At 40.8% G+C, this 12485-nt stretch overlaps 1 protein-coding gene across 2 annotated transcripts in view; it reads right to left on the reverse strand.

The window, feature by feature from the left end:
* Positions 1–2059: 2059 nt before the first annotated feature.
* Positions 2060–12485, reverse strand: part of LOC143282981 (sestrin-1-like) — a 114731-nt gene continuing 104305 nt past the window's right edge. For both annotated transcript variants that reach the window (XM_076588923.1, XM_076588924.1), the window contains 3 exons: positions 11897–12140; positions 10456–10681; positions 2060–9524 (listed from right to left, as the gene is read on the reverse strand). In XM_076588923.1, coding sequence (XP_076445038.1) covers positions 9438–9524; positions 10456–10681; positions 11897–12140 — 557 coding nt within the window. In that variant the 3' untranslated portion in view covers positions 2060–9437. The remainder of the gene's footprint in view (positions 9525–10455; positions 10682–11896; positions 12141–12485) is intronic.

A 12485-nucleotide genomic window follows, 5' to 3' on the forward strand; every position in this document is an offset into this window, starting at 1 on the left:
GTGTGTGTGTGTGTGCACGCGCGGGAGTATTTGCGTATATTATTCTTTTTTTAAATCTGTTTTATCTGGCATGCCTAGAAAAAAGTCTGGCGTTCCAGCCCTTTCGAATTTGAACCTTTCTTTTTTTTTAAAAGCGATATTGAAGACTTCATACTTACAATAAAAAAGAAAAGAAAGGGAAAGCCAAAAAAGAAACAATCGTCACACACACACACACACACACACACACACACACACACACACAGACGCAATATAACTGCAAAATCCGCAAGCTGCACAGATGCACGCCTACAAACCAAACCAAACGCTATCCACTCGTTCCCAACTTCCTTTCGTGCAAACATGAGTGATATTCGTTTACCACGCTTGTTTACCGGATGAACACCCCCACCTCACCCCGCCTCTCTCCCTCACTCTCTCTTCCTCGCTCTCCGTTTGAACACGTACCTCTTGTTTTGCACAATTTTATTTGTGCTGTTTTTCATCGCATGACCCCGTTTGTTCTCTTTGTTGTTGTTGTTGTTGACGGCATTTCTTCGAACTTCCAGTATCTCCGGTTGAAGGACGTGTGAGGATCAGGGAAAGTGAGGCAGGGGAGGGGAGAGGAAGTGGGGGGTGGGGGGGGGGAGGGGGGGGATAGGAGAGGAAGGGGGGAAGAGTAGAGGAAGGGTGTTAGTGGGAACGTAGCGGACTGAGGGGGAAAGAGATCAAGAAACAAGATTGGAGTGGGAGAAGGGGCGGGGGATGAGGAGTGTGTGTTTTTTTTCTCGTGTCACACCGACGCTTTTTTTCTTTTTCTTTTTTTTTTTCCACGAGCGGATCAACCTTGGACGAGTCTCAAAACTGGCACACACACACACACACACACACATACACGAGTGAAGGGGGCGGGGTGACTGAGAAAAAAACAATTTTTGTCTTTCTTGAACTTTGACTGAATTCACGAACTAAGTGTTTGTTGTTTAATATCAAGATGCTGTTTTTTGTTAAAAAAGAAAACAACAAAAAAAAAAAACCCAACATAGTGTGCAATCCATTGTACCAATAACCCCTCCCCGTATGTTGAACAAGTATCTGTTTGGTGTCAAAAACATAAAAATGGGGATGCAATTTTCTAACATGTCACCGACAAAGCAACTAATAAAAGGAGCAGGTAATACACTGGTAATTCATCATGCACACTGAATGCTTCCTCCCCCCCACCCCCCCCCCCAAAAAAAAAAAACGAACAAAAGAAAAACATCAAAATACACAAAGGGAATGAATGGCTTTGCATACTTTAAATAAAAATAAAGGCAATAAATAATAATGAGAGAGAGAGCATACAGGTAAAGAATTAATAGAGGCAGGGCCAAAGATAAAGAACAAACAAAACTTCATTCAACCAGGATAATATGAAAATGAATGTTTTCTCTTCCCCTCCCCTCCCCCCACCCCACCCCCGAATTAAAAAAAAAAGAAAAAAAAAAAGAAATGTATGCACACACACACACACACTGATAAAATACACAACCACTCAAATATACGATGGAGTCTCCCGTCGGATGAGTAGGCAGGCAGGCTTATTTGTCGGTGTGTGTCGTCATACACACACTTCTCCTTTATGGCCAACGTTCTTTAGTTTTCAAACGTCTTTATGCCAATAGAGCACAGCATTCTCCAGCGAGAGCGGTCAAAGGCATCAGTTTCCCAGGAAGCCATGTCTATGTTACAGGCTTTGAGGTTTGTCTTCAAGGTGTCCCTGAAGCGCTTGCAGGGTCTTCCAAGTTCGCGGTGGCCTTCCTTCAGCTGGCCATACATTATCTTCTTCGGGATCCTGCTGTCTGTCATGCGAACGTGTCCTGTCCAGCGTGCATGGCACTGGATCAGCAGGCTTTCGATGTTGGGCAGTCCGCTCCTCTCTGGGACCTGGAGGTTGGAGACCCTGTCTTGCCACTTTATGCCGAGGATCTTCCGAAGGCATCTCTGGTGAAACTGCTCAAATTGTCGAATGACGGTGATATACACACACTATTCAAATATAGACAAACACGCACACACACACACAATAAAGTTTCATTCATTATTTCAAAATTTTATTTTTTATTTCCAGCTCTCATATCACAAACGTACGAAAAACATGCTTACTGTACAAACAACATCAAAATGCACAGTACATACTCCACAATGCCCAAATACTTCATCATTAAATATCAAAACGCCACAAACACACAGTGACCACTCTTCGCTTGGCATCTCTCAACAACAAAGCATCAACCACTGTCTTCGAAAAAAAAAAGAGAGGAACTGGGGAGGGGGGGGGGAGGGGAGGGGGGGGGGAGGGTTTACAGGGAAAGTGCAGAGGAAGGATGGTGTTATCTCCTCAAAAAAAAAAAGAACAAATTAAAAACAAATACCCATCCCAAGAGGTTTGGATGTTAATAACTACAAACCATCAGTATAATTCAGTTACTGAATTAGACTGCTTGAAAATATGGTCTATCTCTCTCTATCTCTTAAAACACTTTCATTAGATTCAGATTTGGAGTAAACAAACTTTAAAGTTAATGAGCGTTGTAAGGACAGCCTGAAAAACTGTACCTTTTGTGGAGGGTACGAAGACAAAATTCATGTACTGGCAATTTGTCCACAATATGATATTCTGAGAAAGAAATACTTATCTAATCATATACAAAATTTAAGGATTCCCATATTACCCCTCTTACTCCAAAGTGTCAAAAGCATTGTGTGTCAAGAGATGTAGCAATGTTTATTTTTCATGCGTTAAAACAGAGAGCAGAAAGCGCTGAGTCTAGATGAAAGATATGTTTATAAATTACCCTTACTTATTTAGTTTTGTTGTATTCTAAGTTTATTCTTTCTAACATTTTGTTGTTCATCCAACTCAAGGTTTGGTTTTCATTTGTGAGTATGTACAACACGTGCATTTATATGTATACAGGTCAGAGGCCTTTCATCAAAACAGTTCTGAGTTCTGAGTATCTCTTAAAACATTAAAACAGATGAAAGATCCCACAGCTCTCAATAGCCAAGGGTAATGGATGTTCACAGTGTCCAGGGCTCGATAAAAAGGAAGCAGGGCACAATGCTGTGTTCTGACCCAAGTGTACATGTTTTCCCTTTGGGGGATTTTAAATCAATCCAACGCCCTTTCAGAAAATTGAAATTGGCTTTGGCTGTTCACATTTCCTTTATCAATACTTTTTCCCCAATCTCTCTGAATGACACAACTTTTTAACTCACTCAGTACGGCCAGTCCTCTCTTCTCCTCTACACAGACCCCTCGGATGTCCAGTGGGTGTCTGAATGACCCAACCTTTAGCTTCCGTCGTCAGAATTGTGGTATTCTTTGTCCACAATCACCTCTTCAGTATAAGAGCCTTCCGCTTGCAATATTTTGATGATGGTAACTGGGGTGAAACGATGTTAACGTCGTCTCTTTCGCCGTTCGTATGGAGAGAGTTAATTCCATGAATACAGAAACCCTGACTAGCAGTATTTGTATCATAAAACTAACAAGTAAAACATCAACGGAAACAAAGAGAATTCCGCCACATTACAGCTGAGAAAGACAACACGCAATACTTCAGCTGTGTGCTAGCTGATGTGTGTGTTCCTTTAATCTGTCACATAATGTAAACGTTCACCATCCCAGTCTGTTCTAACAAAAGAAGAGGCAGTTCAAAACACAGCTATGGAGAGAGGCTGGAAGGTGGGAACATTAGAGAGATCTAAATGTCTTTGTTCAAGTGTTCACTTTACAACATTAGAGAGATCTAAATGTCTTTGTTCAAGTGTTCACTTTACAAGTTTATACATTCACAGCCTTTATTTTATAATCTTTAAAACAACAGCTGCATTACAAGTGAATTTAATATTGATTTCCTATATCATCATCATTATTATCACTGCTGCTTACAGCTCAGCTTGACCACACAGTCACATGAGGGCTGAAAACACAGTCAATATTCATCCTGTTCAATCTGAAAAGGAAGAAACCAGGAAGAGAAAACTGTTTTAATTCCTATCTTGTTCCCCCTTTTTGAGTGGATCTGCAAAGGAGCTTTGTCAATGGCCCAAGCCATGTCAGGTTCACAAAGTGACAGAGCACAAATATGCGCAAATCCACACACACACACACATGCACACTCATGTACAACTACAAGAGCAAGAAAGCATACACACGCTGACACATACGTACACACACAACTGCATGTATACACATATAATAATGCACGAATCAAACAAGAGCATGAGAGAATGTCGCACAGTTCATAACATTTCAAAAAGATAAAAATGACATGCAAAAAAATGACAAGAAAGAGATGAACACTCCCCGTACAAACATCAGACATTTAGACATTTCAGATGTTGGTCGGGGAAAAACAGTAATGCTTGTACAGTCTTTCTTTTTCATAAAAGGAGAAGAAAGAGAGGGAAACCAAGACAGAGGGAGAAAGAGAGAGAGAGAAATCTCTGGAGAGATTGGGAGCGGTGGATGCAGTGAAAAAGTACAGTATCAGCTCATATAACATTTTTCTTTTTCTTTTGTAATGTTACATGTAAACTTTCAAAACTCTCCTCATGCAAAATTCTGGGATTCAAACTCCAAGACTGAAAACAAAACAAAACAAAACAAAACAAAAAACAATAAAAACATTTGCAAACTCAGGATAGAGATACTCAATATCAACTGTACATGTGCTGGGTATCAATACTTTTCATACCCCCCCCCCCCCCTTCCAATGTTCTTGCTATGCATACTACAACGTACAAGTTCTTCATTCTTGCAACTGATGTGCATACTTTTTGTCAAATGTGAAGAAATCATCATGATGGACATATTATTTTTAACAGCAGGTAGGTAGTCCTTTCTCTTTTGTCAACACATGCACCACATTCTCCTTTCAAGACTGGTTTGATTGATTAAAACATGGCACAAGTTCTGGAGATAGATCATACAGCACATTGCTGGAAAGATATCACAAATGCTGAACAGAACAGCTTGTTTGCAAGGGTCATTTTATCATGCTGATTGTTTCACCTCTTCCCACCTGCACAAGAATGATTGTAAACGAGATCACCATCGTTATGTACAGTTTACCACAGTTGTTTTTGGCTTTAAGTACCAGTTCTCAACATTGTAGACCCACAAAGACAAGATTCTATCTATGCAAGAGAAGGTCTTAAAGATTTGTTTCAATTCCAATACATTTTTTTTTCTCTTGAACCAGCCATTTCCTTGTCAATGCCACCATTAATACTCTAGAAACAAACATGTTGAATGTGTGTATGTGTGTGTGTGTGCACATGCAAGTGTGTGTGTGTGGGGGGGGGGGGGGGGGGGGGTGAGGGGGGAGGCATGCACATGTGTGTGCATGCATATGTGTGCTTGTCACTGCACAAGTGCATGTGTGTGTGCACCTGTGCATGTGTATGCATGTGTGCATCATGTCTGCATGCATACATGTGCATATGTGCGTGTATGATCTGAAAAAAATACACTGAAACATATGCACAAAAAAATAGAGCAAAAAGGAGTTATTTTTTTTCTCTTCTCACATAACATTTTTTGTCCACGGATGAAGAGCACCAATTCTAGCATAACTGTACACAGTCTACAGTGGAGGCAGACAAATGGAACACATCTGTAATGGACTTGTGCTGTTAAAGTCTTATACATTAGTCAAGCACCTGTCTGCCAAACATACATCTATTTCATCCCTAATGGTGCTATGTGGGAAAGCACCACCCAGTGCCAAAAACGTTTCAAAAACCTAATCATATTGTCATCACAATCATGGTCAAAAGGTAAGAGAGAAAGTGGACGTGCTCAAACGTGTCTGAAAGTTTCTCATCACATCATTTTGTTTAGAAGTTATCAAAGTTACAAAACCAAACAGTTGTTGCTTGCTTCAGTCGGACATGAAATGGGATGTTCAGAGTACACAGACATTTGACACTTCATTTCATAATAATAATATAATAGAGCTAATTAATAATCAGTTTGACTTTCATGGTTTCTTTCTCTCCTTTTTTTTTTTTTTTTGGTTGCTGTTATTGTTGTCCAGTATCAATCTTGTATCTTATTTTGGGTTGTTACATATTATTTATCCATTTTGCATTAAAAAGAACACAGAAAAAACAACAATAAAAACAATGTCCCTATCCCTTGCATTTTGCCTGGCACTTCAACAAATTCAAAATGGAATGCCTTATGCGCATCTGAAAAGAACTGTATAAACTGATATCAATCTCACTGTATTTGATGGTTTTGACACCCAGAAAACACAATTCTCTAAAACCTCAACCACACCAGTTCCACATTTCTACTGACATAAAACTTCATGGTGGTAACAGCTGTCCCATCTCCTACCTTCTGGAAAGAAACACTAAATGGAAAAAAAAATCACCAAAGGACAATTAATATAATCTACAAGCAATCTAACAAGCCTTTTATTGTTTTAAAATGTTTTATCGATTTTTATAAGGACACAACTTTCAATATCAGTGTCACAGTAAATGAGTTATTTCAAAATACCTAATCTAAAAAAAAAAAAGTGGGAAAATAAACACCTCATAACAAGCAGAAAAATTAACCAAACAAAATTAAAACATGCAAGTTATGCTCTCTTTTTTTATTTTTTTTATTGTTTTTTTTTTTTTTAATGAATTTCAATACATAACATGTGCATACGTGCAAAATTACTTCTGGTATTTATTTTCCTAAATTTTTCCACACGTTTCAGTGAACACATACAACAGAGAAAATGAACTCAAAACACAAATGTGGCAAACCAAAATCAAAACAGAAAGTAAAAAGACAACAACAAGATACTAAGCTCTTGGCAAAAAACAACAACAACACAAAACAAAGCAAAAACAAACAACAAATGACAACAGTAAACTACTGATCAACGTGAAAGAATTTTGATCTGTCTAAATGCTGAAAATGGTCATTATGTGTAAGACGTCAGCTTGAGTGCTCATTTCCCCAACTTAATTCTGTACAGTACTGTCTGTGTTTTTGTCTACCAGTTGTAATATCATCAACAATAAACAGTTCTTACCATTAGCAATGTGCCATACTGTTACACATCGAGGGAAATACAACTGGAGAACATTACCATCCAGAAGTGATTGTCCAGTTGGCAAGATTACAGTTTGTACCCTCCACACTGCAACTTTAATCCAGGCGAGAAAGAAACCATAACCGGCTGAATTAACACATCGAGAGAACACAACTTTGTCCCGTGATGGGGAGGGGGTGTTAAGGGGTAGGGGGGAGACGAAGGGAGGCGGAGGGGGCCCGCTGAACTGAATGGAAGGTGGGGAGAAGTCATGAGGTAGGGAGGATGTGCATTAATTAGCATCAATATGCATTAATTAGCATTCTTTTTTCTTTTCTTTTTTTTATATACAAAATGTAAGCAAACCCACACACTGTTGCTTGGTTGTTTCGTTTGTTAACAGATGAGCACAAAATACTGTTCGATAATCATATACTTTTAGTGAACTGGTTGTAGCCAATAACCATGATGATAACATAACAAAGATGAAAAGTTTGAAACTAACCGTGCAAGAATGGAATTGACACATGGTTTTGTTGTTTAAAGGACCAAAAAACCAAAACACACACACACAAAAAAGAAATCCTGAAGGGCCACACCCTAACTATTTCTAGACAAAACTATGGAACAATTCAAATAAATTAACAAATAAATAAATCCATTAATAAAACAGTCTACAACCTTCATTCCTGTCCCTCACCTGCAAAGTTTTCTCAAGTAATAAGAAATTCTCAGTTCTTGAGTCATGCAAGACATTAGTTTCCACTACTTGTTCTTTCTGGGGTTTTTTTTTTCATTTCCATTACAAAATTAAAGGGAAGAGGCAACCAACATTGAAACAGAAGGCAGAGACTAGATCATGACATATCAAATCAATGCTACATGCTAGTGCTATCAGTATCACCAAGGAAAACAAGTGATCACGGACTGGCAATGTATGATGGAATGATCAATTTTTTTATCATTTTTTTAAAGCCGACTTTTGGATGGCTCACAAAAAATGCCAATTACCTCAGTCTGAACAAATAGGAAGATATGCGGTACATGCACACTTGAACACGATCCAACAACACTACTTGTACAGGCTCTAGACTCTCTATGCAATCTTATCCTTTCCAGGATGGTTTTGCCGGACGTTAAAAATACCAATCTCATCCAGTGAATGCCGTTATTCAAGAACTAGATGGTCAAAAATACAATGAAGCACCACCCCTGTTGAATGAAAGACAATGGGTGCCACAACTCCCATACTCCCTCTCCAGCTACTTTTAATTATAAAAAAAAAAAAAAACCAAAAAAACTATTGACCAATTCTCTCTCCCAGCTTCACTTGAAATCAAAGGCTGTCACTCAACTCTCTGAAAATTCTCTATCAGCAAGGACCTTTGCAAGCTTCAGTCTCTCTCAAGCGCTCTTGATGATGTCCACAGATGTCAACTAAGAAACCACCAGATAAAACCTGTTTTCTTTCCCCACTGATGTCAGCTTGGATCAGTGCTGACACCCTGGCCGGCATCGCTGCCTTCACTCTTCATGGGTTCTGCAGGGAAAGACACACACACAGACACACACACACCACACAGAACACAGAAAAGCCAAGTTAGGGAAAACAAGTTCACGGGCGTGTTCTGCCCCCCACCGGTCCTCCTCCAGGCCTGACTGACACGGGCAAGAGACAGGAGGGAGGGAGTTTTTATCACAGATTGACGGCAGGTTACTCAACTCACCACGTCTGGTTTTGTCCCCTGGCAAAAAAAAAAAAAAGGAAAAAAGGCTGCAGTTCTTCCTGTCCTCGTTTCTCATTCTCTCCAACATCCAGCAAAAAAACAGAAACAAACCAAAAAACAATGTTTCTTCCATCTCAAACCCAGCTGCTCATCATTATCCAAGTCACAGCATCAAACAAGCAAACTAAAACGAGGGAGGGAACTTGTCTTGTCCTTTCCAAGATGTTGAGAATTTTCAGCACCAAAGTTTGAAATTAAACGAAAAACCCACCATCCTTTGTGTCCAGCCAGGTCTGACGGAACCTTTGTCTCCCCATCAAAAAAAACAACAACCCCACATGACATGGTTTTCAGGTTGGTCCGTTCTGCCTGTCCACAGCCATCCATCCATTCATCAAGCCCAGCGTCAATTCTCAACATCACCAGTGTCAGTTCCTCTCCTCAACATCACAACTTCAATACTTCTCCTCCACATCACCAGCTAGACACCCTCTGCAGCAGTCCTTCCTTCAGTGCCAGTTTCTGTGCTTGGCTTGGACACTTGGTAAAGTCGTCGTCGAAGGAAAAGAAAAAGCAGATATTGAAGGGGGGGGGGGGAACCAAAAAATCACAGAATGCCAAAATGGACCGTGAGTGGTTACTACGTCATGTAGCGGTTGACAGCTCGCAGGGCGTACAGCAATTCCGCTTGCATGCGCGCCTCTGTCATCATGAAGTTGACGTGAATCTGCAACAGATGATGATAACAAACTCATCAGTGTCTCTCTTCTCACTGTGGGCAAAAAGGATAGCAGGTTCAATTGATATTTCATAAATTGGTGTCCAGATTCTCTTCATATGTCACAAAACATGTTTTCAAATTTGGCATTCTCAAAGAAATACATTTTCTTGTGCATAGTTTTATCAGCAATGGACTCCTGTGAAAATATCACAGAAGGGAAACAAAGACACAAACACAGTTCTGAGTCACTGACATCTACCTCAGTGATGAAGATGTACCTTTAAAAAGACTATCATAGGTAAAATAAGACAAAAACAAAGTAATCTCTTATCTTACTGTAATTTCACTTTCAAATACCAATATTCATGTTTATGACACTTACATACAAACATTATCAGACACATAGAAAAAATATAAACATGGAGATTACTGAGACTCAAACCTTGTCAGTCAAAAAACTGAAACTGCTGGATATGTTATAATTAGTGTTGACCTGTGTGGCACAACAAGCTCTCCATTATCCAATATGTTCCCTCTGTTACTTGTTCTTGGTATTCACAAGCTGGGAGGTGATGGAGGGTTTCCGTTTCAATCGAAAGCCACTGTGTCACTTCCACAGTCACATGTACAGGAATAAGGAGAGACTGCTTTAAAAAGGTCCCATAACCTTTCACGGCAGTGTGTTCATATCCACTGTGTCCAGAGCTCAGCACAGACAGGTGGGGCACAGTTCTCCCCTTCCGCCACTTTCACCTTCCCCGTCCAAATTCAGGTACCCACTCAGCGTGGAGTGAGGAAAACTGGAGAAAAGCATCTTGCTTTCCAAATCACCTCTCAGTCTGATTTCACACTATTGTCTGAAGAACCTCACTCCTGACAAAATAAATTCAACCTAGCACTTAACTGATAGCAGTAATGAAGCCCTGTTAAAACTGACCTTTTCTGAGTGTTTAAATTCCCTCATCACGCTCTCATAGTCCTTCTTGGTGATGCGTTCAGGAAAGCAGGTGACTGTCTTGATGTAGGTCTTCAGGTTTCTCTCCAACATCTGGTTCACCTGGGCATAGTCGTAGTCGTCATGACGGATACCATACATACAGTGGATGTAGTACCAGATGGCCTGTCTGAACGCTGATGTGTCCACCTCGCAGTTATCCCCCATCCTGCAATCATACCGCGGTCAACTCCTGTCATTATCACTGCCTCACATCAAACCCGTCATTATCACTGCCTCACACTCACATCAAACCTGTCATTATGACTGCCTCACATCAAACCTGTCATTATGACTGCCTCACACTCACATCAAACCTGTCATTATGACTGCCTCACACTCACATCAAACCTGTCATTATGACTGCCTCACACTCACATCAAACCTGTCATTATGACTGCCTCACATCAAACCTGTCATTATGACTGCCTCACATCAAACCTGTCATTATGACTGCCTCACATTGAACTTAACTACACATGTTGCATGGTCATTACTTTTGTGTGTGATCTACAAGCTGTGAAAACCTCTCTCCACAAAAACAAAGAAAAGTTTTTGTATTCCACTACTCAGGCAGATATTCTATCCAAATTCCTCCACACATCCATCACTGAGCAAAACATCATTTGAGCCTGAGACATGAATGAACTGGTCTTATGAACATAATGTTAATCAAGCTTTTAACATATTTCTCTTTGACCGCTTTTAAGATCCGACAGGTACCGTTAGCCACAGTAGTATTTTGTATAGGATCAGGGATAAGACCCAAGCCAGAGCTGCACCAGTGGGTCATGGTAAAGCATGTTTAATCAAGTGCCTATGTACTGACGTGTAGTAAGTGAGGTGGCAGGCGATGTTGTGTATGTTTAATGAACGCCTGTGTACTGATATGTAGTAAGTGAGGTGGCAGGCGATGTTGTGTATGTTTAATGAACGCCTGTGTACTGATATGTAGTAAGTGAGGTGGCAGGCGATGTTGTGTATGTTTAATGAACGCCTGTGTACTGACGTGTAGTAAGTGAGGTGGCAGGCAATGTTGTGTATGTTTAATGAACGCCTGTGTACTGATATGTAGTAAGTGAGGTGGCAGGCGATGTTGTGTATGTTTAATGAACGCCTGTGTACCGATATGTAGTAGGTGGGGTGGCCATGGCAAAGCATGTTTAATCAAACGCCTGTGAACTGATGTGCAGTGAGTGAGGTGGTCATGGTAAAAGTATGCAGATTGCCGACGCTGGGACTGTGATGGACGAACCCTGGTGTGGCTGTGTAAGGGGGAACTCGGAATAAGCGGCGTAAGAGTAATGCCACTGAAACAGTGCAGATGATGGGGTATTAAAAAAAAAAAAAAAAAAGATGTTTAACCAAGCGCCTGTGTACTGACGTGTAGTAGGTGAGGTGGCAGGCGATGTTGAAGCGCTCCTCCAGCAGGTTGCCGATGTCGCTGTAGAGGCGGTTGGCGAGGGACAGCGCCTGGTCCTCCCACGAGTAGTCCTGGGCGCGGAACGTGGGGATCTCCAGCTCGGGGGCTCGCTTGGCGAAGTCACAGTACGTCAGGTCACTGTTCGTCACAAACCGCACCACCTCCTCTTTACGAGACGTCGTCTTCTCCTTCGTTGGCACTGAAACTGTACACGACAGAATACATCAAATAGATTAGAATAGTCTTCTCCTTGGTCAGCACTGAAACTGTACATGACAGAAACATAAAACAGATAGAATAGAGTAGAATAGAATGAAACAGAACAGAATAGGTCTTTATTACCGAGTGTACCTTGTCACAAGGAATACTGGGTGTGTGTGTGTGTGGGGGGGGGGGGGGGATAGTAAATGAAAGGTAAAACATAAATCAGATACCATATACAAACACAAATACAGTAAGATACATAGTGGAGTGATGGTCTTGAGGTAACGCGTCCGCCTAGGAAGCGAGAGAATCTAAGCACGCTGGTTCGAATCACAGCTCAGCCGCT

The sequence above is a fragment of the Babylonia areolata genome, chromosome 6 (assembly GCF_041734735.1).
Source record: "Babylonia areolata isolate BAREFJ2019XMU chromosome 6, ASM4173473v1, whole genome shotgun sequence".
Taxonomy (NCBI): Eukaryota; Metazoa; Mollusca; class Gastropoda; order Neogastropoda; family Buccinidae; genus Babylonia; species Babylonia areolata.